This window comes from Panicum hallii, chromosome 7, assembly GCF_002211085.1.
Source record: "Panicum hallii strain FIL2 chromosome 7, PHallii_v3.1, whole genome shotgun sequence".
In the NCBI taxonomy this organism is placed as follows: domain Eukaryota; kingdom Viridiplantae; phylum Streptophyta; class Magnoliopsida; order Poales; family Poaceae; genus Panicum; species Panicum hallii.
In genome coordinates, this window is record NC_038048.1 from 1,461,551 (window position 1) to 1,486,818 (window position 25,268).

A 25,268-nucleotide genomic window follows, 5' to 3' on the forward strand; every position below is an offset into this window, starting at 1 on the left:
ATTATTTCTGATTCAAGCTCAACGATAAAAGCTTTTAGTTCTCTCACTTGATTGCATGCCTGTTTGTTTGCGTCGTAGGACACGGAGTGAACGAGGAAGTTCCCGACTGCGACCAAGCAACCGAGGACCAGTTCTGCGACCCCGAACCCGAAGGACAGTGCTTCGATCAGGACCTCCTGCAAGGACTTGACGATGGCAAGTTCAACTCCACCCTTTGATGCATGTTTCTGTCCTAGTTTTTATAAACACAACCCAGAGGCCTGTTTTATAAAATTGCATGGTTTTGTGTGCTGAAAACATGGTAGGATAGCCACCCTTACTTGTGATAACCATACCTTGACCACCTGGTTTTGCAAAGAAAGTGTGTGTGCGTGTGGGAAGGGATAAAATGTGGTTTTGAAAAGTGAGTTAGACGGGATGGATGGCATTTCTGTGTGAATTGCCGTTGGTGTGCTCGTACCTGTGTGGTTGAGCGTGGAAGGGAGATATCCATCTTGTCACCCCTAAGGACCGAGTTGATGTGTCGTCTCACCTAGCTTCCTGTCGTGCAAACCACTTGACCATTGTATGGGCAACGGCTTGGCCTAACCCCACTAGTTAGTCTGATAGCCATCAGGAGAGCTGGGAGCAACGGGTGATCAAGGAGACGGGATAAGCTCTGTGTGACTTATGCCCCAGTTAAACCTCGGTGATAGGTCGAATGACCCCTTGATAGATCCCGTGGTGGCTAGTCAGGTCTAGCTAAGGTGGGTAAGGGCTTTGATGGGATCTGCACCGGCACTAAGGTGTTCGTGCTGTGGTACCCCACCTGTGGGTAAAGTTGCACACCTCTGCAGAGTTGAAAATCTATTCGAATAGCCGTGCCCACGGTACTGGGCAAGTTACGGTGTGGTCACATAACTAGTGTTTCCCTCTGGGAATGGTTGGACTGGTGTGGGTTGTTTGGAAAATGTCCGGCCGCTGTGCCGTGTGCTACGACGGACGGGGAGTCCGGTAGCAGTTTTAAACTTGGATCCTGTGTGGATCAACACCATGTGCTCCTTGATGCTTAACGACTTGTTTTAAAAATGTTTTAAACGAACCCTTGCATAAAGTCGAGTTCCTCCGCAAATGAAACCACAACCTTATTCTTTGATTTCTCTGTGCATTTAACACTGTTATTCCCCCCCCCCCCCCCCCGCGGGTGTGATTGGACTTGCTGAGTACGTTCGTACTCACCCCATTCTTACTTAGTGGAAGATCCCGACTACATCCCCGAAGACGTCGAGTAGGGTTCCGTCCTGCACCCGGTCTTGCCTGTGGGTGAGGTCACCGTTGGAGCTCCGCATGGTGCAAGACTCTGATGATTCCCTTTTCGTAGTTAGTGTAGTAGTATGGGTTTTAGTTGTAATCCTCGCGATAGTGGCGCTTCACTGCCCATTACCGCGAAGAGTTGTACGGTGATGTACCATCTGATGTACTAAAAGTGTTATCAGCCTCCTGGGACTGATAAAGTAACACTTTTAAGTCTTCCCTGATGGGAGGACGCTTCACCGGCCCAGCACTCGTGTCGCTACAAGAAGATATCCAGGAAGGCCGCCGCACCGCGCCCTGGGCTCTCGTGGACGGGATGGTCACGTTCAATACCAAGCTTTACGTGCCCCCCTCGTCCACGCTCCTCCACGATCTGGTGGCCGACATCCACAATGACAAGCACGAGGGAATCCAACGGACCCTGCATCACGACTTCCACGCCCCTAATCTTCGCTCAACTGTGCTGGATTTTATAAGGGGCTGCCTCACATGCCAACGCTACAAGACAGAGCACCTGCTCCCCGGCGGCCTTCTCCTTCCCCTTCCGATGCCACCCATGGTGTGGGCCGATGTCGCCCTCAACTTCATCGAAGGTCTCCCAAAGGTGGGCTGCAGGTCCGTCATCCTAACAGTGGTGGATCGCTTCTCCAAATACCGCCACTTCATTCCGCTGGGCCATCCCTACACCAACGAAACAGTCACCAAGGTCTTCCTCGCCGAGATTGTCCACCTGCACGGCATCCCGCAGTCCATCGTCTCCGACTGCGACCCGGCGTTCACTTTGACGTTCTGGAAGGAACTTCTCACCCTCTCCGGCGTCAAGCTGCACATGACCATCTGTTCCACCAGCAAGCAAATGGACAAGCCGAAGCTGCCAACAAGGTGATCACCATGTATTTGTGCTGCTTCACAGGTTATCGTCCACGCCAATGGCTAAGGTGGCTCCCTTGGGTGGAATACACCTACAACACGGCATTTCAAACATCCCTACAGGACACGCCGTTCAAGCTGGTGTACGGCCGCGACCCTCCCACAATCCGCTCCTACGAGCAGGGCGACTCCAGGGTGGCGGCTGTGGCCAAAACCATGGCTGAGCGGGACGAGCTGCCGGTGGATGCCCGTTACAGACTGGAGCAAGCCTAGACGGTCTACAAATCTTACTACGATTAGCGTCACCGGCTGGTGTCCTACAAGGTCGGGGATTGGGCCTAGCTGCGCATGCGCCATCGCACCCCGCTCTCTCTGCCCACCGCGACGTCGGGCAAGCTCCGCCCTCACTACTACGGGCCATATCAAGTTGCAAAGGTCATCAATGTGGTCGCCGTTCGCCTACAGCTACCACCGGGCGCCCGCGTTCACGACATCTTCCACGTCGGCCTCCTCAAGCGTTTCCACGGTCAGCCCCCAGCGTCTGCACCGCAAATGCCGCTGATGCATCACGGTGCAACAATCCCGGCTCCGGCAGCAGCAGTCAAAGCCCAGTTGGCACGAGGCGTACGCCAGGTGCTCATTCAGTGGCAAGGTGAACCTCCTTCATCAGCCACCTGGGAGAAGACATTGACTCCTTCGTCCAGTGCTACCCACAATTCCACCTCACGAACGAGCTGCTTGTCGAGGGGGGAGAGATGTCATGTGGGGTAAGAGATACACCCTTATGGCCAAGAAATTAGCCCCATCTAACCAGGAAAGTGGCTAGAATGATGCCTGTGGAGAGGATTTCTTGCTGCACAATTAGCCGGTACTTTCTTTGGAAGGTTAGCTGAGATTATTAAGGAAGATTTGAGAGTGATTTGAAGGGGATTAGTTGGCCAGATGGCTATGTAAGCAGCAGGGCACCCAGAAAAAAAATCAAGCAATACAATTATCTTCTTCCTATCTCTATCTTCTCTAACAAAATAGGGAGCCGAGGGCTAAAACCTCACTCCTCCTCTACCGGCGGCTATGCTGTGCGTAGCCAGGGTTCACCGCTTCCACTTCCACCATTGCCTATCCATCGACGCCATAAAACTTTGGTATCATGTTCCAGCCAATCCTCATCGCCCACACAGCCGCTCAACCCAACACCTGCTGCTCCCGTTCCTTCTACCATTGCGGAAACCACCACCGCTGAACTCGCGGTTCTTGTCAAATCTCTGACCGAGACCGTGGAGTCCTTGAAGATGTCCATCGCCGAGCTCCAATAAGAGCGCCGCACCGACACATCAGCTTTGGGCACAAGGACCTTGGCCTCTAGAGAACATCACAATAATCATCCCCCATTTACATTTACCAGTGACCAAACAAAAAATATCGAAATTGCTTTGCAGTGTGAGCTGATAACATTACAAAACAACAAACCAAACAGCACTTTACTGTATTGCCAGTGTGTTTCCTTTCTATTGGTGAGTATATTTTAATTTAAATAGTGCTTCTATACTTAAATATTGAAAAGTTGTTAGCACTGACTATTTTTATAGCAAAAGTAAAAAAAACATATTGATACTGTAGCATGGGAACAGAAATCGAACACAAATCTATTGGCTAGAAAGCAAGAACTAGAAATTAAAAACATTGCCTGATGACTAATCTCCTGGAGAGAAATCACCACAGTTATTTCCAGCATCAGTATATATATCTTGAAGTTGGATAAGAAGCAAAATTAGCTTTAGGACTAGAAAGAAGTGTCTTACATAATAGTAATCTTCACCACAATATAATCTGCTGCACACAGGAGAACACCTACTGGTTACTGACATTAAGAGTTCAGATTTAGACTTTTGATAAGTAATATTAATTTGAATTCTGATCTGATGATGACAAAATGGATTATTTTTCTTGGCAGAGACTTGTATTATATACTCATAATACCATTAGCATATGGTGAAACCTTCACCACCCATGTTTGTTTAAAGTGATTGGAATGTCTCAGACAGATATTATCAGGATATTGGCATTTGAAATATGATCCTGAATCGTGGCACACTTTTCTGGAAAGTAAAATAGTTATATTCTACCCACAGGCATGCTTGATGATACAAAATAGATAACAAGCAAGCTCTATGTCAGAAAGAAAGTAACCGCTTAAATGAAAAGAGTGGACAATGGAACGATCTAAACTCCAGAAACTACTTCATTCTCATCGTAGCCACTTCATCCTTCATTGCCTGACAATATTTTTCAGCAGTTTGTACTTCCTTTTCCAAACTGACTAGATCGAATTCATCATGTGCAGATAAATGAAAGCTTGCTTCTTTTCATCCACATGCCTCTCCATCGTTCTGTGTCAGTTAACTCAGATAACTTGAAAGAGATTCAACTCTGGTGGCTTCCTCTTTCTCAGGAGCATGCTGAAGCCTTGCTCTACAATCTTGAAGATTCCTAAGCCTGATGTGGTGGCTCCTTTAAGCGTGCAATGAGATGCTTCACATTGAAACCCAGTTGCTGTAAATGCTGGGCTTTTTTCATCAAACATGAAATTTCAGAAGCATGTGTATCACGTGACGTCTTGAGAACCTCCTTAGCCAAGCCAACTAGCAAAAACCATAGTCCACTGTAAGCTAGTTCTCCTAGAGCTTCGTCATTATTAATGAAACCTCTGTAATGTGGTTTCTGGGGAATGAGCTCGAAGAACAGAGGGTACTCCCTCATGGCTGCTTCAGCATAAGGGTCATCAAAGCTTTTCTTCAGGTTCTCTCGCTTCCTCCCACTTAAATCATCTTCATCTTCATCTTCACTTTCCTCCCATTGTGAGAAAATCCCAGACCGAACAAACTCTTCTAGTTCTAGGACAAGTTGCATATTATGATCAGAGGCACTCTGTTCCTCCTCCTCCTCATCCAGATTTATTACTTCACATTTATTCTCAGGCTGTTCAAGAACAATGCATTCATCATCACTGTCGAGTCGTGCCACTTCCTCACATTTCTTAAAGTCAGAATTTAGATCTTTTCGTAGGTCAGTGCACTTCTGACCTTCCAATTGCAATGGACTCCCTTTCGAGTTACTTCTGACTTTTCTTTTCATCTTATTGTCAACCCCATCATCCTCAATTTTATCTCCACTTTGTTTCTTGTCCTTTTTCCATTTAGCTGAAGTAGTTCTGCTGTCCTTATCGCAAGCTCTAAGGCCAAGGACAATCACCTTTGTTTTATTCTCAAGACTCCCATTATCCATTTGCCCCAGCTGCTTTTCTCCGATGTAACTGTCGTGTTCTCTCCTGGTGTCTCGTGTAAATTGATCAAGTACTGGCACTATAGCACATTTCTTATTTACATTCAGTTGCAACGAACCAGCCCCATTTTCATGGCCTTGGACCACCAGGCAACCATGTCGATCATCAACTTGATGCCCGTCGAACTGCTCACCGCTGCTCCATGCAACATAATCTTCACTAGGCATCCCGTATCTACCAATACCTGGTATCCACATCTCAATTCCCTCAAAGTCAAACTCACCGACAATACACAAAGGAGCAGCCTGATCATAACCAAACTGTCTCGCAACAAGGTGAGGATTGTACAGCACCGAATTGCCCATGCCATCGCCATGGAACCCGGTCAACACTGCTTGACTGATAACAGCAATGTAATCCAGCAACCACTCCGGCTTAGCTTTACCTCGACAGCTCACCAAAACCGTGTCGACGTCGAACCACTTGGGTTCCTTATGGTTGAGGGAGTTGTACTGATAGGGCCTCCACTCGAAGAATGCTTCGTCCTGCAATACCTGTAGGGCCTCCTCGGGTGTGGTCGTCCTCTTCCTCCTGCTCCAGTGCAATGCCCGGACATTGGAGACAGGGAACTGTGGCGCCTTGAGCGGCAGCGGGCTCAGCCTCTTGTAGCGCTCCCACATCCAGACCTGCAGCAGCCAGAGCGGCGCCCAGACATCTACACGGCCACTCACGCCATCGGCCGCAGCGGAAGTAACAACCTTATCCATATCCGCATATAGATTTGACACCATGGCCGGGCCAAGGGAGATGCGCTCGCCAAGAGCAAGCCTCGCGGCAAGTGCGAAGGCAAGCTCTGGCAGCTCGCCACCCCTCGGCCGCATCTGTGGCGTGACAAAGAAGGCGAGCCAGTAGGCGAGGAACCCGAGGCGGCGCAGCTCATCGTCCTCGCCTGGGCGTATGCCGCTGCCGTGGAACCACTCGAGCCACACCTCCAGCGACACGCGGCGCGCGGCGCGGGCGCATGGGTGGAGCTCCCTGATCTTCTCCCTCTCGACGACGAGGCGGACGCGGAGGTCCTCCTCCTCCGGCGCGAGGGGCCGGTAGAGCGGCGCGCCCGTGGGGGGCAGGCCAGCGAGGACGAGCGCGTCCTCGAGGGTGAAGGTGGCCGGGCCCGCTGGTAGGCGGAACGTATGGGTACCCGAATCCCAAAACGAGAGCAGGGCGGAGAGGGCCGCGCGGTCGGGGGCGATGGCGGCGGTGGAGGCGGCGACGGCGTCGGAGATGTCGGACGAGGCGAGCGCGGGCGTGAACGAGGGGTCGCGGAGAGCGGCGGCGACCCAGGAGGACCAGCGTGGGCATGCGGTGAGGTAGCGGAAGAAGAGCGGCGGGACGGCCGGCGGCGGCGAGGAGCGGGGAGGAGGCGGCGGCGGGGTTGGGGTGCGTGGGGGGAGGGGGAGGGGGAGGAAAGCGGGAGGCTTGGGATCGTAGTCGTAGAGGGGGTGGCCGGTGGAGGCCGGCATTTTCTCGGGTACGGCGGCGGACGCGGTGGATCGGGATGGCCTGCCGTGCCGCCGACGGCGGGTAGACAAAGATTGGGCGGGGAGATGGAGGGAGGGACTAGGGAGGCGGGGGGTTTTGGGTGGGGTCCGCTGGTCAGGGTCAGGTCAAGGCTCAGGTCGCGAGACGTTACCCCCGTCTTCTTTTGTTGGAGTAATATAGTAATTCATTAATAATAACCCCCGTATTAAGATTTTGAAACATATTGTGGCCTGGAGACCTATCAATATTAAGAAAAGATAACGACGGCTAAATATAATTAATTTGACTCACACAACCCAAACGACATATATTAAAAAAAGCATAGTAAAAGACTATGTTTTCATAGGGATTTCTTGGTAAGATATCTACAAGGAAAATATTCTCACAAATCCGCTCTAGTCAATAAAAGGAAAACATATATATTAGGAAAATATTTTTAACATAATTCTTCTCTAGTTCAAATACGCACAAGATTAAAATCTAACTCACATGGAGATTTTAGAATAAACTGTAAGCATGTAGGAGTGGTCGGTTTACAAGCTCCATAAATTCTTGGAAATAAGCTGTGAAAAACAATCATACATCTGCTGTCTGCACAGAATTTTTTTCATGGATGTAGCGCTAGAGAGAAAAACGAAAAAGAAAAAGGATGAGAGGGGGCCCATGGGCCTCGGACAAACTGTGGGCCTTGATTAGCGCTAGAGAGAGCTTGTTGCTTCAGGGAAAGAGAGGAGAGAAACGGAACGGAGAAAAAGAGGGGAAGAGGCGGAGGAAGGAGGAGGAGACGACAGCGAGCGCCGGAAGGGGAAGAGCTCTATTAGCGCGTGCGTTGCGAGGAGCCGAGGAGATGTGGCGGCGGCGGCTGGGCGCTCTCCTTCTCCGATCCCCGCCGTCTTCCTCCTCCGCAGCCGCCTCTTCTTGCCAGCATCACCGCCACCATCTCCTGCCCAGCGAGGTAACATCTTATTGCCCAGCGACACTTTTCTTTTCTTTTCGTATTCTTTTACCTTCTCCCGCCCCGCGCGCATTCTGTCGAACACCTCGTCCGCGCCTCGTCGTCCGCTCTCCCCTCCACGCTTATTGTCCCTGCTTCGGATCTGTGTGCTGCAGGAACCTCTTGCTCTCGATCGTCTTGCAAGGCTCTTCACGTCCCAAGCTGTAAGTTTGTGTTTGCTCTCAAACATATGCATTGCTGTTTGCTTCTGCAGCATAAGCTGCTCCTCGCGTGTGAATAATCGATTCACATGGATCTCTTGTTTCTCCAGGGAAGTGATGGTGGCAATTCCCAGAAGCCGTTCATTGCTTTCGTATTAGGTAAAGTTTCCCTTTTCTTCTTCTTTTTTTATTTTCTGAGATGAAGATTCTACTTTGCCTACTTTACATGCACTTTTGCCCCCGCATATACGGACCGTAAAAAGAACACGAATATTTACTAGAGACATACTTAACAGACTTCCACACAACGAATGTCAAACCGATGCTATTTCAAGTTTGACTCTGGTTGGTTCAATGCTGTATAATCACATGGTTCATCAATCAATTCCTGCCTGTAGGGGGTCCTGGGAGTGGCAAAGGAACACAATGCACCAAGATAGCTTCGGATTTCGGATTTGCCCATTTGAGCGCTGGCGACCTTCTACGCCATGAAATAGCATCTGGCAGTGAGAAAGGGTAATAGTATATTGTCACATGATCTCCTTCCGTCAATCTTTGGATGCCCTCCCTATGCAAAGGATTTCAGTGCATTGCTTTATCGTCACACATGGTTACACTTCAGGGAGTTGATCCTGGACATCATTAAGGAAGGGAGGATCGTCCCATCAGAGATAACCGTGGAACTCATCAGAAAAGCTATGGAAACGAGCAGTGCCAATAAGGTTCTTATTGATGGCTTCCCAAGGTGTGAGGAAAACAGAATCACTTTTGAAAGAATTGTAAGTCAATTTTGACCCTTGCATTGCATTGCATTGATAGTTCAGGACTACCTACTAACTGATTTTGTGGATAAACAATTACAAACTCCATGCAGTTCAATTCATCAGTTCTGGTTGAATTTTGTTTGCCAATACTTCACATGGATGGACCTTTCTGCTGTTTAAAGCTGCTCACTTTATTTAATAACTTAAGCAGACGTGACTTTATTCTTTTGACTTCAGCATGCATGCTGGCCTAGACTTGTATTACTAGTATGTCTTATGAATAAGCAGATGATCACAATTGTACAAATCACTTTGTTATGCTTGAGAATCATACACTCTTTTGGAGTACTTATATCAATTAGTGCTGGTGCAGTCATTTATTAAGAAGACCAGCATGACACCTGAGTTTGTTTTTTGCTCTGTATTTATGTAAATTAATACTCCTTCTGTCCTTCATACCTGTTCTCAATTCTAATACATCAGTGTATGTGTACCAAAAACTTTCAGGTTGGAAGAGAACCAGACATTGTGGTTTTCTTTGACTGTCCTGAGGATGAGATGGTTAAACGACTTCTAGGCCGTAACCAGGTTAGTCTCTACGCTTTGCTCTTGAACTCTAGACTGATATTTACTCAAAAAGCATGATTTTCCCACAGTATAGTGTGAGCAATCATGTTCCATAGTTGAAAATAGAATTCTATTCATTCATTATAAGGAAAAAAAAAGAAAAACCAACTTATTTAGCTCAGTAATCTAAGGCGCATAACAAATATTTAGCAGAAATCTACTGAGTTTTTTGAAATATGACAATACAAATATGAATATATTAAGTTTAATCTTAAGTTATGTCAATCCCTTCCTTTTTTTCTATTATTTTGTCATTTTCTCACATATGCCTTTTAGGGGCGGGTTGATGATAACATTGAGACAATCAAGAAGCGTCTAAAAGTGTTTGAGAGTTTGAATATTCCTGTTGTTGACTACTATTCTTCTAGGGGAAAGGTTTGCAAGGTAAGTAAACTGTTTCTGCACACAGCTATGCAAACAGGACAACTTCTGTATCTTACATTGCTCTAACTCCTTTTGTTGCAAAGCTGAATGATAAAGCTTCTTTGTCTAACTGTAAAATTTCTATCTGTATCCCGGAATCTATCTAATCTCAGTGTATGTACTCAAGAAGAATATTATTAGAGAAGCATAAATGGTGGGATGTGTTGAAACACAAAAATAAACAGATATGATGCAGTTTCTTTGTTAACGTCTGCGTTGCTGTATAACCTCAACTTTCTTTGTTTTGGGGAGAAGTGAAATTACTTATTTGTTAGATTTTAGATGAGCAACTGTGTTGTGATCATCTGGGGAACATGGCTTGCATACATTAGGTCGCTAAATTGCTGCAAAAGGGACATGAACCAGGGATATACGTGGTAGAATGTTTTTCTCTGTATGTCAACTTGAGGGTATAGTACTTCTAACATTAGAACTGTTCAACTGCATGCAGATAAATGCCACGGGCACTGCAGATGAAATCTTTGAAGCAGTCCGCAAGCTCTTTTCATCCTTAAGGTAAATCCCAGTGAATGACGTTTGAAATTTCTCCAAAGATTGATGATAAAGTTATAGAAATGGTTATGTTGTTTTTCTTCTCCTAGAAGAAAGGGACCACATATTTGGTATGTCTAATTATATGCCCTAGAGTAGTGAACCATGTGTGGCTGTCCTAAAGAAGTTTTGTTTTTGCTTTATATGACTGCTTGCTATTATCTAGTAGCACCAAATTGTCTGTGTATCGGTAGTTGTCATGTATGATGATGAACTGGGAATTGGTAGCAAGTTGTTTCATGGTAACATTTTTCCATCACTACTCAAAAGTAAAAAACAATTTCTCACTTGTAAGGTTGCCATTGTAGCTATAGAAAGCTATCAGCTAAGCTAATCATTATTGCTAGTAAAAGCCTGACTATTATGATTCCGTGCCCTTTGTGTTGATGGTTGACAACAAAGAAAGGCATGGCTCACAAGCAAAATGAGCAGGTGCCATTTTCTTTTGGTGCTGATGGCAGCAAGAGAGTAGGATAAGGATGGAACGGGATGTATTTGTATTTTTGTTGACTCATTTAAGCTATGCTTGTAGCCATTTTGTTGACCCATTTAGATGATAGCGACAGCATCTGCAGGCCCCAACTTCATTAGGTTATGTATAAAAGGGTGGTGTAATCATTTCACCATTTGTAGGGCAACTCGTGCATTACTTGTTAACATGCAGTCGAAAGAGAATTTTAATTACTGTCAATTTCAATCATTAGCTCATATTAGACTAAGATCATGAACAACAGAAATTTGCACTCTGCAGGTTCTGACGAGGATACTGTCTTCCAAGGAATCCCTGGAGTTTTCTTAGGAATTATCTGGTATTTATTTGTCTTAAAGCCCGTGCCCACTTTGCGCCGTCTAAAACTTCGGCGCAGTAATTGTACATACACGCTATGCCTTTACCCAATAATACCCACGGAAACACATATGACTTGTGACACATCTAACCTGAAGCTCGTCCTGCATGGCAGGCATTATTTGTTACCTTTTTTTTCTGATTTTGTACTGCAACTTCTACATATGGTTTTCTGCCCATGCTCTGTGTTTATGTCTTGTTTTTCACTTGGTTCCGATTTATGATGGATGCGGATATATAAGATTTGGTTACCTGAGATTGAGACAGGAGAAAATCAAAACAGCGGCATGTGTTGTGGTAACTTTATGCGGATTTAGTGGCTGGTTACTAAGATGGAGTAGAGAACCATATGTGCAACTGTTTTACATGGAGCCTCTTGATTAATTTGAAGTCTATGGGGTGCCGTGGCTGGCTGGTCACTTGGACTTTCAGAGAACAGAAAAGCTTTGCAGGCACGCAGCCTTCTACTAATTTTTAAGGCTTTCTTGGTTCCCGGCCGGTAAGGACTATGCATTTTAAAATACGTGGGATCGGGTATGAAAGCATTTGTAGTTTTGTAGCCCATTTTTGTCTTGCTGCAGCCGGCGTGCCTATGATATGTGTATTTGCCAGTTTTCAAATGGAGGGCCGGCACTGGCACTGCCACGCAACCGCTGAAAGGAATCCAACGGATCTTTTGATTACTGAAGCACTTCAATTCTTGGACGGGAAAAGGATTGGGTGATGATGCTATCATCAGACATTCATTCATGAGACGGAGGAGGTCAATTCTTGTTTCTTTGAGTATCCAAAAAACAAATTCTTGTTTCTTTGTGTTGACTACTCTGCAGTGCCATTTGGCCCCATGACGGCCTCCACACGGCAATTACGGGTGGATTAAATTCAGAAACTGACAAGTATTGTCTCTTGAACCGAAAATTTTAAAATTTTCAAACTGCGTATTGTGGTTGCCACCTTGGAGTTTCAACTGGAGTTTGTTTGAAGGGAGGAGCGATATTCAGCTGGAGAACTAAAGAACAACTAGACGAAGATGCATCGCAAGCAAACAAACGCAAGGAGTCTCATATCATCGGCATGACGAGGTTGCGTTTGGAGTCTTTTCGGGTGGTCATCGTCGATGCTTGTGCTGGAGATCACGACTCGAAAACTGCTCATGCGTGAGCTTGCCGTCCCGTCTACACCGTCACTTGATCCCCCCCCCCCCCCCCCCCCCCGAAACACAGACGCTCACGTACGCATCATCAGTTGAATTTCTTTTATTTCCACAACAGTTTATTTCCTTCTTGTTCTTCGCAGAGAAGATGTATAAATCAACCAGTTTAAACTTTTAGTTCTGTTAGTATCCGGCCGGCTTGCAATTTGCCTTGCTGCGCTCCTGTCAGTAGCTACGTCAACTCCAGAGCAAAACTAGCTAGCAACAGGCTACGATTTCAATCGCCTCCCATATTATTTTTACATGTCCTGATGGTGAATGATGACAAACGGATTCGATGTCCTCGAGCTACATTTACGCGCTACCAACTTGCTTTGCAAACCTTTTTTACTTTTAGCACCGCTTATCGGCTGGCTCATGCATGCAACAAATACTGCATTGTTTTTATGAGCGTAACAACCGGCTGCAGCTAATGCAGATCAACAATGTTTAGTGCCGGCTGGCTCGGAAATGCCGTTGCAATCCAATGGTTAGTATGCACCATCAAGTTAAATGAAATTTTCCTAGTGGTCAATCTGAATGGTTCGATGTAGATCTGATGGTCCGGAAAATTCACCAGTGGATAAGTAAGAATCTACTCCCACTGTCTCATAGTATAGCTAATTTTAGAGCTTTTCAGACAAATTAATAATGGACAGTAAAGGTCTATATTACTCTTATTTACTTACCATGCACTGATCAAGAGAATAATTATAGCTTTTCTAAATCTGCATGCCATAATTAATTTGCATGCAAAGAGGGGTATTTTAGACCTCTTGTACTAAAAAATCCACTTGAAAACTTAAAAGTAGCTATATTACGAGATAAAATTTGAATGCTAGAAGTAGCTACATTAAATATAAATAGTAAGTCACTTTACAAGGATCCCTTTAGGTAGGTCCCTTTTCTTGTCCATTTTCTTTGATAATGAGCTTCAATTAATTTTTGAAATACAATTTCCTCTTGTATCAATTATTTGTCAAAATCTTCTATTTAATGCCCTCACCCAATTAGAATATATATATATATAGGAAAAATCTATTCTACATGCGTTTGTAGCTACTCCTACATGTGTATCTCATGATACAGTACGTATCTGATCTAATGAAAGGTATGTACGAGGTGTATATGATTATACTCAATTTTATATGCTAGTACTAAGGTATAATAATATATATTTAAAAAATAGGGATGCTTTCAAAATTTTTCGTATATATCCCTTTCAAGTATCTTAGAATAAGTATATAAATATACTCAAAATAATAAATAAGTATGTAAACATACGCATGATAATATTATGATGGTGAAAATAGCTACTTGCGAGTGCAGATTAAACTCATCATCACATATAGATACGCACAAGCTAAGACAGCCCTGAATTCGGACTCGAGGGCATGCATCACGCAAATGCCAAAATTCTTCGTGAATAAATAGCTAGCTGGCTGCTGTGTCTTGTACTCCAAAGATGTAGCGAATGTGATTTACTAGGACGGACAAAGATGCAGTAGCGATCATGTCCAAAGCTCCCAACTGAAGAATCTGAGTGCTGTGTCTCGAGGAAATCAGCCACGAATATTTGCCAACTTACTTAGTCCGTCCCCGGTGTCAAGCCAGATCGATGCCATTGAATCTCGATGGGGATAAAACTAGGCTGCTGGCTAAACGATAGGGAGTACCAGTGAACTCCAAACAAATTCAGAAACAAATTTATAATTTCCATCCACATTAAATAATTCTTAAATACAGTGTAGAGCATCTCCAAGAAACTGATCTCCAAGAAACTGAGCCCGGAGATATCAAGATAAAATTAATTTAGGATTGACAAAATCAAAATTCCATTTTGTACAAGAAAAATATACTTCTGTTGAAGCCTGATATATGTTTCTTAGTAGGAAAGATAACTAACACGATGTTTGGCAATAAATATGATAACTGAGGTATTCTTATGTGGAGTTGATTTGATAAATAGTATAATGTAGTTTCAGGTATAACAAAAGCCCCAATGAAGTGCACTTCCGCGTGATCGGTTCTTAAAAGGATGTAATTTACTTAAATTTTACGATATAACTTTTATAAACCTGGTAGCATTTTTACGAAATGTTGTCTATTTTCTAGTAAAATAAAGATGACTAAGGTGGAAGCACTAATAAGATGAATAAATTATCATACTCGCAGTGGCTGCAGGGCATCCCTCCAAATGTCACAATGTAGGTTCTTCATCTCTTCTTCTTCCCTCCCCCAAATGCCTCGCCAAAACTAACATTTCGATTTTGCAACGCAACGATGAATCCAACAAATCAGGATCCATCTCGATCTGTATATATACCACCCTCGCTCCTGCTCTTCGTCTCCATCCGCCACTGATCCCCTCGTTGAGTTGACTGCCATTTCTGATTTCCCCATCGGAATCGGAGAGACCAATCAATCAAGCAATCCATTAGAGGGGGGAAGGGGCCGGGGATACAATCATACAATAGAATGGCCGTGACGGAGGTGGAGGGCCCGCCGTCGGAGGCGCCGGCTAAGCGCGGCCTCCTCCGGTACAACTCGCCGCTGGCGCAGGTGTCCCTGCTGGGCATCATCTGCTTCTGCTGCCCCGGCATGTTCAACGCGCTCTCCGGCCTCGGCGGCGGCGGCCAGGTCGACAACACCACCGCCGACAACGCCAACACCGCCCTCTACGCCTTCTTCGCCGTCTTCGGCGTCCTCGGCGGCGCCGCGCACAACCTCCTCGGCCCGCGCGTCACGCTCCTGCTCGGCGCCCTCACCTACCCGCTCTACGCCGGCTCCTTCCTCTACTACAACCACCACGCCTCCCAGGCCTTCCCCGTCGCCGCCGGCGCCCTCCTCGGCGCCGGCGCGGGCTTCCTCTGGGCGGCGCAGGGCGCCATCATGACCTCCTACCCGCCGCCCAACCGCCGGGGCACCTACATCTCCCTCTTCTGGTGCCTCTTCAACCTTGGCGGCGTCCTCGGCGGCCTCCTCCCCTTCTCCTTCAACTACAACAGCGGCGGCAAGCCCGCCAGCGTCAACGACGGCACCTACATCGCCTTCATGGCGTTCATGCTCCTCGGCGCCGCGCTCACCGTCCTCGTCCTGCCGCCGGTGAGGATTGTCCGCGACGACGGCACCAAGGCCACCAGGGTCACCTTCTCCTCGCCGGCCACCGAGGGCGCAGAGATCCTCAAGCTCTTCGCAAACTGGAAGATGCTGCTCGTGCTCCCCGCAGCCTGGGCGAGCAACTTCTTCTACACGTACCAGTTCAACAACGTCAACGGCGCACTCTTCACGCTCCGCACCAAGGGACTCAACAACGTCTTCTACTGGGGCGCGCAGATGCTCGGCTCCGCCGGCATCGGCTACTTCCTCGACTTCGGCTTCGCCAGCCGCAGGAAGAGGGGGCTCTTCGGGGTCCTCGTCGTCGCCCTGATCGGAACGGCAATCTGGGGAGGCGGCTTGGCCAACCAGCTCAAGTACAAGCACGGCGAATTGGCCAACCGTATCGATTTCAAGGACGGCCACCGATATGCCGGGCCATTCCTGCTCTACTTCAGCTACGGCCTGCTGGATGCAATGTTCCAGAGCCTTATCTACTGGATCATTGGGGCCCTGGCAAATGACTCCCAAATCCTCAGCAGGTAATGACTCTGCTCCAACTCAATCCATTTTCTTTCTTTTTTACTATTCATTCAATAACGTACTCTTAGCAATTTGTTATTACTAATAAAAAAATTGCTTACCTTACTAGTACTAGCTAAGAAGGTTCCCATGTGGTCAGTTGGCTGAAACTAACAATTCGTTCAGGATTTTAGGATAACAAAGACAGATTGCTGCACTAAACTGCAAAGCACAGTTTAATAAAATCAGATATGCCTTCGTGGTATTCACGAAAATAGATAGCGCCCTGGTCATCACTGTCTGAAGAGTTCCATGATCTCAGTAGCATAGCAGACTGAATTAAGCATTGATTTAATTAGGAAGGGATAAAGTACTTCCAGTTTCCTTGTTAGTCAAATTCAGTACATCTGGACTGGAGATTCCATTGACTACTGACCACTTCAAGCGACACAACCCATGCTGCCACCTTGCCATGTTAATCGTCCAAACTTGAAATTGGTTGTGTCCCCTTTTCATATAAAGAATGTAACTGAAGCCGTGGGATATCAGACTCTTCCGGTATGGTGTAAAGGGCATCGTGGAAGATACTACTGGTTAAAAGGCAGCACTGCAACGTGTTTAATATGTATACGCTAAAAGTTTATGAGCAGCAAGCAGTCACCTTGCAATATCTGTTAGATGCCAAAATTCATTTTAACATGCTGAAAACAGAGTTTCGGTTTAAGTCCTTTTGCCATTTATTAGATGCTGAAGTTAATCTTTAAGATACCAGCACGTCATCTCTGATAACTAAAGACTGCCAACAACAATCTTCAAAAGCTTTGGGACAGCGATTCTTATCCAGCTTCCCCCTCAAAGATTCCTACTCCAACAAGCCTTTTCTAAAACACCTATCTCAGACAGCACTCTGAATAAGTAATATGCGGCTGGCAACCTTTCTGAAAATGGGGAAGAGAGAGATAAAACAAACAATTTTCTTATGGAACCATCTTTGAAGCATTCGTGCCACGAGGGTAAAAGAAACCTCTTGCCTGAACCACTCTTCAACTTTGATACAGGTACGTTGGGTTCTACAAGGGGGTGCAGAGCGCGGGTGCGGCTGTGGCATGGCAAGTCGACAGGCGCAAGGCGTCCCTGCTATCGCAGTTGTTTGTGAACTGGGGGCTTATGACCATCAGCTACCCCTTGCTTGCCCTGCTGGTGTTCCTGGCTGTGAAGGACGAGGACAATTCGGTTTCCTCGGTCGAGGACGGAAAGGAGAAAGACAGTAAGCTGTCTGCACCAACCAGCTTTCACTAAGGATCAAGATGTGATGGGATTTTAGTGTTGTAGAAATCAAGAAAGTACACGAGGACGAAGAGAAATTTAGAGTGTGGTGTTTATGTATGTGGATTACATGATGGGGATGGTAGGGTCGTTGGTAATTACTATTTCCTTGTTGAGATTAGTTGAGCTTAAGTATGGTGATCATTATTCCTTGTTTGCGTTGTAGCGTATGTGCGATTTTTGAGCAATTCATGGTTTATCTAAATTCAAATATTCATAACCTCAAAAGGCATAGTCGCCGCATATGTATACACATTTATACACACATACAAGGACATGGGCATTTTACAGCATAAAGCTATAAATAAACTCATACATAAATGTTTTTTTTTCACGACAGTGCCTGAGCACATATTTCGTTAAGAGGGAGAAGAAAAGTGTCCAGTACAACGAGCTAAGGAAAGAGTTCCAAAGCTCGACCAACCAAAAGTCAAAGAAAAAATTACATGCTTAACAATGTGCGACCAGAGGGGGCACCAAAAGCTGCAGGAAAAGCACCAATCTGCTTGAACCCCGCCAACAACCAAACATCAGCTTCCTCCTTGACACGCCAGAGCAGTTCCGCGACCGTCAGTTGTTTGCTGTCGAAAACTCTACCCATTGCGTTCCTTCCAAATTATCCATGAGTTGAGGCTGACTAAGGAGTCAAAAGCAATTTCGATCAGCGTTTTGCAACCTCTTGCATGAACGCGCCCACCAATCCACGAGAGAGCCATCAAGATTACCAGGGGTGAGAAAATGCCATCTTAGGCTAAGTAGAACGTTAAACCATAGCTGTCTAGCATAGGAGCAACCAAGCAGCAGGTGATTTATAGATTGAGTAAATTACGCACACCATACAACAACTTGTATGGTTGTATCGCTTTAGTCCAACAAGCTGCAAAACATGCAAATGGATACATGAACTTATAAAATATGTGCATGTACGGTCACATATAGACTATGAGCGTATTATGCCACGTGGGAAAGATAAAGGATTATAGCTTATTGTGTGATTGTAATGAGGTAAACATATATTAGGAATATATCTTAAAAATAATCTCATGTTTATTGTGTGATTGTAATTGGCTACACATGAAACAATAATTATGCCATCAGCATTTTCTCACAACCATTTTTGACAAATTATTTTATTTTGCATGTTTTTTCACTTCTACATTATCATTATTTTGATCGAAGTATTGCGGTTCTTGTCTGGATTATAGATACCAGATATACGTTGTTTTCCATTTGGTACAAAATGTTTACATCCTATCCAAACTAAAAAATTTTATAAGATTTAGCTGCTTTAAAGAATTGCATCACATTGTTGGGGATCGCCATCCCCGAGATGGTTTTGCTCAAGGTTACGCTGAAAATCGAAGTGCATAAGTATCCAGGTAGGAACCTTCGAACGGTTTAAAAAAGCACCACACGAGCTTTCATTTGTCTTGCAGGATTAGCCCCTTCTGTGATGATCGAAGGTTCGCGCCATGCTGAACACGCAAAAGTTCCATCACAACCTTCGCGCAAGGATGGACCAGCCGCTTGGACCTGTGGCGAGCGCATTGAAGGTCACGAGCAACTTCCGGATGACGAAGGAAGCAATTGCACAACCTTCGATGATGCCGAGACCTCAGCAGCGGAACGGAAGGTGGGGGCGCGTACGTGACTGAAGATCGAAGGTATCTTGGAACCTTCGATGTCACATGAGAAGCGTGACCACCCTGTAGCGAGCAAATTGTACACTCCAAGGTCCGGAAATGACTAAAAAATCGGAAATATCCTACGGATATTCCGGGTAGGTAGGGGCATTATCAAGACTATGTAACGAAGGTAGGCGATATAAATACCCTCACCTTTTACTTTAACCAGAATGATTTTTCAAGATTTTGTGAGTGCATAAAAGTTACCATATTGAGTTAGAACACCACTCCTACTTTTATATTTGGGAAAATAATCCTTCAGATCCCAACAGAGGCGCCCAACATAATCTCAGCTTGACAAAAAAACCTCCGATGGCACCACTAAAGAAGAAGACCGTGAGCTCCGGGACAAACACTTAGCCTGAGCCACCCAAATGAGGAAACCCTATCCCCAATACAAAGCTAAACCCCCCAGAGCCAAGAACTAAGACCCTTGAAGACACCACCGAACACGAACCAGTAGTAGAGCCCACACAGGCGGAGGTCCTAGCACAACTCAAAGCTGTGGAGAAAGCAAAGGGCAAAATTAGCGTTCAAGTAGCGGCTAAGAAAAAAAAGCCCAAGAGGCCAAGCAGCTGGCAGATGCCAAGCGCAAGCTAACAGAGATGCAAGCAGAGCTCGATGACCTTCAAAGCGCTCAAGAAGAGTACGAACAAGAAGAGGAAATACCTTCCAATAACCAAACCACCAACCACTACACAGAAAACCATAGCCCTCACCACGAAGGATACCACCATCATGAAGATCGTTTCCAAAGAAAAACCCACAGACCATCACCCCCACCACAAGCATTCGATCCTAGTTCACTACTATCGGTGACACTGCAGCAAGTCCCATGGCCGCAAGGCTATAAGCCTGTCCAGCTTCCAAAATACAATGGCTCTATAGATCCAACCCAATTCCTCATAACATATGAGGTCACAATTGCATCGGCTGGAGGGGATGATCCATCATGGCTAAGTCATTCATCATAGTTTGCGAAGGTCCAATCGCTAACTAGTACTCCTATTTGCCACCAAGGTCCATCACCAGTTGGAGTGACCTCAAAAACAAACTCAGACAAGATTTCCAGGGTTTCAAGAGGGATGACTCATCCGCAGCCGATAACTTCTAATGCCTCCAGCAAGACAAAGAACCCCTCTATGACTATTTTTGGAGGTTTGTCCAGAAGAAAGCATAGTTCCAAACTTCCTAGAACGCTTGGCAATAAAAAAATGCAGCGAAGGCTTACTGCCAGGGCCACTAGCATCTCACTTGTCAAGAGAACCACCAGCAAACCTTCGAGAGCTATATGCAGTGATGGAAAAGTATGCAAGGTCCGATGCAGATCACAAGAAGATGGTAGAAATGAGACAAATGATGAGACAAAACTATCAACCAGGATGGCATAACCCAAACCACTACAACCCTCGACCAAACCCACAATACATCCACCCAGTCCAACCTCAACAAGAGGACGAGTCCCAAAGCATCCAGCCCTTCATCACCCCACCACCAACCCAACAAAGCACAACCTTCGATCAACCCTCGCATCGAGGAGGGCGATCAAATAGAGCCAGAGGAAGAGGCCGAGGCCGGGGCTGCGGCCAAGGACCTCCGCATCAAAACAACAACAACCCCAATGAACCCAACAAGTTCTTCTGTCACTTCCACAGAAGAGATTCAGACCACACAACCAACTACTGCCCTGAGAAAAAGAAAACCCTAGAAAGAATGGAAGATGAAAAAAAGGGCGAGAAAATAGTAAGCCACACTGCCTAGGCATCACAACCCCCATTCCCAACCTTCAATTACCAGCCATACTCGTTCCCTTGGCAAAATCCCCTTCAATCCACAAGCTTAGCACCTTCACAAGCTACTAGCCATGCGCCACTCCAAACACCCAAAGAAGATCTGCCTCCACCCCCGCCAATGCTTGCTCCCAAAGAAGAAAAGCCAAATACCCAAAACGCTTTGCCCACCTTCGGCACGATAATGCCCATAGTCGGAGGATCATTGCTGGAGTTCGAGAACAAAAGGCAGAGGCGTGACTACTTCAGACAAGTTCACCGCATCCTGGTGGACGGCCTGGTGGTCAAAACTCAATGGTCACACATGCCAATAACCTTCTTCGAGCAAGATGTCAATCTCATCAGCTACCCACACTCAGATGCCATGGTCATAGAGGCAAATATCCAAGGACGCACGATTGGGAAAATCCTTGTGGATACCGGTAGTTCCGCTGATATCATCTTTTCCAGCACCTTCGACAGGATGAACATTGATAGAAACCTCCTACAGCCAGCAGAAATTCCGCTAATAGGCTTCGGAGGAAAAAGAGTCAACGCCTTGGGAAAAATCCCTCTTCTAATATCCTTCGGGGACCTGACTAACCCAAGGACAGAAAACATCACCTTTGATGTAGTGGAGATGAACTACCCTTATCTCACCATCTTTGGGCGAGGATTCCTCAACAAGTTCAAAACTGTCGTGCACCCGCTGTACCTCTGCATGAAGATCCCTGCAACCAAAGGAATTATCACAGTCCATGGCAACCAGCAATTGTCCAGAGATATAGAGAGGGGTGTTGCTCCGAGTCAAAGAAACGTGCACCACATCGAAGCGGACACACAACCTCCACCATTCAAAGAACCAAAAAGAGATAAAGAGAAGGCAAACATCGAGGAGGATTGCCAAACAAAAAAGGTCCACCTTGACAAGCACATGCTCGACAAGATGGTGACAATAAGTGCAACCCTCGGGGAAGCGGAGGAGAAAGAGCTCCTTGAATTCTTGTGCAAGAACAAAGACGTGTTTGCATGGTCTGCTAGTGACCTTCATGGGGTCAGCCGAGACATCATCGAACATAGACTCGACATTGATCCTTCGATCAAGCCCAAGAAGCAAAAACTGCGGAAGATGTCCGATGACAAGGTTGCAGCAGTCAAAGCGGAGGTTCAGAGGCTACTAGATGCCAATGTCATCAGAGAGGTCAAGTACCCAACATGGCTAGCAAACACTGTGCTGGTCAAGAAGAAAAATGGGAAGTGGCGTATGTGCATTGATTTCATTGATCTGAACAAGGCCTGCCTGAAGGACGACTTCTGTCTCCCAAGAATTGATAGAGTGGTCGAAGATGCAGCCAATAGCCAGCTCATGTCACTCTTGGATTCCTTCTCCAGATATCATCAAATTTGGATGAGAAAGGAAGACAAGGAAAAAACAAGCTTTATTACCCCCTTCGGCACCTACTACTTCACCAGAATGCCCGAAGGTCTAAAAAATACTGGACATTCATTCTCCAGAATGTCTTCCGAGGTCCTAGGCCCTCAACTAAGGAGGAACGCACTAGCTTATGTGGATGACATTATCGTAACTAGTACTAAGAGGCAAAAAATCATGTAGCAAATCTGCCAGAAACCTTCGCCAACCTTCAAGCTATGAACCTCAGCTTAAACCTAGAAAAATGCATCTTCGGAGTGCATAAAGGGAAAGTATTAGGATGCCTGGTTTCCACCAAAGGCATCGAAGCTAACCTAGACAAGATAAAGGAACTAGCCAACATGGAAGAGCCACAATCTATTAGAGACGTGCAGAAGATTACATGAAGAATTGCAGCTCTGAACAGATTCATCCCTTGCTCTGCAGATTGAAGCTTGTCATTTTTCAAAGTCCTCCACAATGCCAACAAGTTTGATTAGGGGAAAGAACAAAGGGAGGCCTTCAACTCCCTTAAGAATTATCTTATCAAAATGACCAAGATGACAGCATCAAATCCAAAGGACACACTCTTGTTATAAGTTTCAGCCTCACACTCAGTAGTCAGTGCAGCCCTAGTGCTGGAAAAGGAGATCGAAGGATCTCTCAGACAAGTGTCGGTATATTTCGTTTAAGAGGCACTCTCAGGCTCCAAACTTTTCTACTTGGAGTTGGAAAAAATTGCATATGCTATCATTATGTCATCAAGAAAGCTTCGATACTACTTCGAAGCTCACAAAATTATCGTAGTCACCAATCAACCACTGCATGATCTCTTCAACAAAAGAGAAGCTTCGAGTCGAATCAGCAAATGGGCCCAGAGCTATCAAAATTCTACATAGACTTTGAAAGACGAACATCCATTAAATCCTAAGTCCTTGCAGATTTCATTGCAGACTGGACATCACCAACCTTCGAGGAATAGGCACCCATAGAGCCATGGGTAATATACTGCGATGGAGCATGGTGCAAAGACGGAGTTGGCATTTCAGCCATCATTGAATCACCTTTGGGAGTCAAGATCAGATATGCAGCTCAACTTAATTTCACCAAGCTAGATCCAAGTACAAACAACACAACCAAATACGAAGCTCTATTGCTGGGCCTGCGCAAGATGAAGGCTCTTGGTCACCAAAATTTCACAGTGAAATCAAACTCGAAGGTCATTTTAGATCACATTGAGAAAGAGTCCGATGCCCAAGGCCAAGAAATGATATATTATTTAGAGGCAATCAGCGCAATGGAGAAATATTTCAGCGGCTTCTTGCTTGAGCAAATACCCAGAGCACCAAATAATGAAGCAGACAAGCTGGCAAAGGCAGCAGCCAGAAAACAACCCTTGCCTCTGGATGTTTTCTATGAAGAAATGAGCACACCTTCGATATGACAAAAGAAAGGAAAGCAAATCAACACCATCTTCAGCGAAGATTGGAGATCCCCCATAATGGCATACCTTCGAGGTCACTTCGAGCCAACTGATGAAACAAATAAAAAAAGAATGACCCAGCGAGCAAGGGGTTACTTTGTATCCGAAGGTGAACTCTATAAGTCCGGTGTCACAGCACCATGGCTAAAATGCATCCCCATAGCACAGGGTAAGGAACTGCTAAACGAGATCCACTATGGACTCTGCAACTCTCACATCGGGGTGAGACCCTAGTAGCTAAAGCCTTCAGGTAGGGTTTCTTTTGGCCGTTGGCACTAAAAGACGCAGAGCAAATAGTCAAAACCTGCGAAGCCTGCCAGATGATGGGGCCAAAATCCAATAGGCCATCACAACCCTTGCAGCTCATACCTCCGGCATGGCCACTCCAAAGATGTGGCATGGACCTTGTTGGTCCCTTACCCATAGCACAGGGAAATTACAAGTACACCGTGGTAGCAATAGAATACTTCACCAAGTGGATAGAAGCTAAGCCGCTAGTCAATATAACTTCCGAAGCAGTCAGAAAGTTCTTTTGGCAAAATATCATATGCAGATTCGGAGTACCCAAAGAGCAAACTGTCGATAATGGGAAGCAATTTGATTCTAATTTATTCAAAGAATTCTGCCATAGTGTTGGCACGAAGGTCATGTTCGCTTCTGTTTATCACCCTAGTCCAATGGGGCAGTCGAAAGAGTGAATGGGCTAATATTTTCAAGCATCAAAAAATGCATGTTCGATCAAAAGAAAGAAAAATGGGCAGATGAACTCCCGAAGGATATATGGTCCCACAACACCTCCGAGTCTAGAGCAACTAGATTCACACCACTGAGACTACTCTATGGGGCCGAGGCAATGAGCCCAGAATGTGACATTCAGGTGCTTAGAATTAAAACACACTAAATGCTAGTAGAAAGTATGTATGCTTGATTTTGTGTAGGTGTGCTAACATTTGAATGCAAAGGAAAAGGGGCATTTGTGTAATTTTGTAAAATTTAGGCCCTTTAGTGCTAAATGGGCAAGAATGGGAAGTAAAAATCAAAACATATGAAGGTTGTTGTGTGAAAAGTCAAGAACTTACTTTTAACCCCAAATAGAGGTAAAACTACCCATAGGATGCAAGTGTAGTGTAGAATTTTAAATAGGATTTACTTAAAGTTTAAAGCTTTACCAAGTTTTATGTTAGTTTCAAATCCTTAGCTCTTTTGCAACTAAACCTTAAAGCAAAGTTGTAGATCTTGTTGAACTCTACACTTTTGCTTTTGGGCACATTTTAATTTGAGCTATGGTTTGAAAGTTATCTAGTCTTTATAGTAGAGTCCCTACATTTTTGGAAAATTACGAGTCAGACCCTTCGTCTACCTCCAGCTCCCCTGCTCTGCTCTGCTCTGTTTTCGCTCTGCCCGACACCCTCGCCGGCCATGTGCTGAGCCTTA

The 25,268-nt window shown here is 45.7% G+C and overlaps 2 protein-coding genes and 1 pseudogene across 2 annotated transcripts; 2 read left to right on the forward strand and 1 right to left on the reverse strand.

The window, feature by feature from the left end:
- Positions 1 to 4,178: 4,178 nt before the first annotated feature.
- Positions 4,179 to 6,993, reverse strand: LOC112901134 (annotated as a pseudogene).
- Positions 6,994 to 7,524: 531 nt separating this feature from the next.
- Positions 7,525 to 11,591, forward strand: LOC112901135 (UMP-CMP kinase 2-like). Its single transcript, XM_025969978.1, has 9 exons — positions 7,525 to 7,937; positions 8,093 to 8,140; positions 8,248 to 8,296; positions 8,536 to 8,653; positions 8,760 to 8,916; positions 9,409 to 9,489; positions 9,805 to 9,912; positions 10,403 to 10,467; positions 11,255 to 11,591. The coding sequence occupies exons 1-9, from the start codon at positions 7,632 to 7,634 to the stop codon at positions 11,259 to 11,261; spliced, it is 939 nt and encodes a 312-aa protein (XP_025825763.1). The 5' UTR covers positions 7,525 to 7,631; the 3' UTR covers positions 11,262 to 11,591.
- Positions 11,592 to 14,711: 3,120 nt separating this feature from the next.
- Positions 14,712 to 17,645, forward strand: LOC112901590 (UNC93-like protein 1). Its single transcript, XM_025970537.1, has 2 exons — positions 14,712 to 16,180; positions 17,219 to 17,645. Exons 1-2 carry the CDS (start codon positions 15,021 to 15,023, stop codon positions 17,457 to 17,459), a joined length of 1,401 nt encoding a protein of 466 aa, XP_025826322.1. The 5' UTR covers positions 14,712 to 15,020; the 3' UTR covers positions 17,460 to 17,645.
- Positions 17,646 to 25,268: the final 7,623 nt, after the last annotated feature.

Bases quoted from the DNA above. Each gene is read 5' to 3' on its own strand.
- LOC112901135 (XM_025969978.1), top strand. From the start codon at position 7,632: ATGAGAGGGGGCCCATGGGCCTCGGACAAACTGTGGGCCTTGATTAGC. The intron at 8,141-8,247 runs GTAAGTTTGTGT...TTGTTTCTCCAG, and splicing joins GGCTCTTCACGTCCCAAGCT to GGAAGTGATGGTGGCAATTC. The intron at 8,917-9,408 runs GTAAGTCAATTT...AAAAACTTTCAG, and splicing joins GAATCACTTTTGAAAGAATT to GTTGGAAGAGAACCAGACAT.
- LOC112901590 (XM_025970537.1), top strand. From the start codon at position 15,021: ATGGCCGTGACGGAGGTGGAGGGCCCGCCGTCGGAGGCGCCGGCTAAG. The intron at 16,181-17,218 runs GTAATGACTCTG...ACTTTGATACAG, and splicing joins GACTCCCAAATCCTCAGCAG to GTACGTTGGGTTCTACAAGG.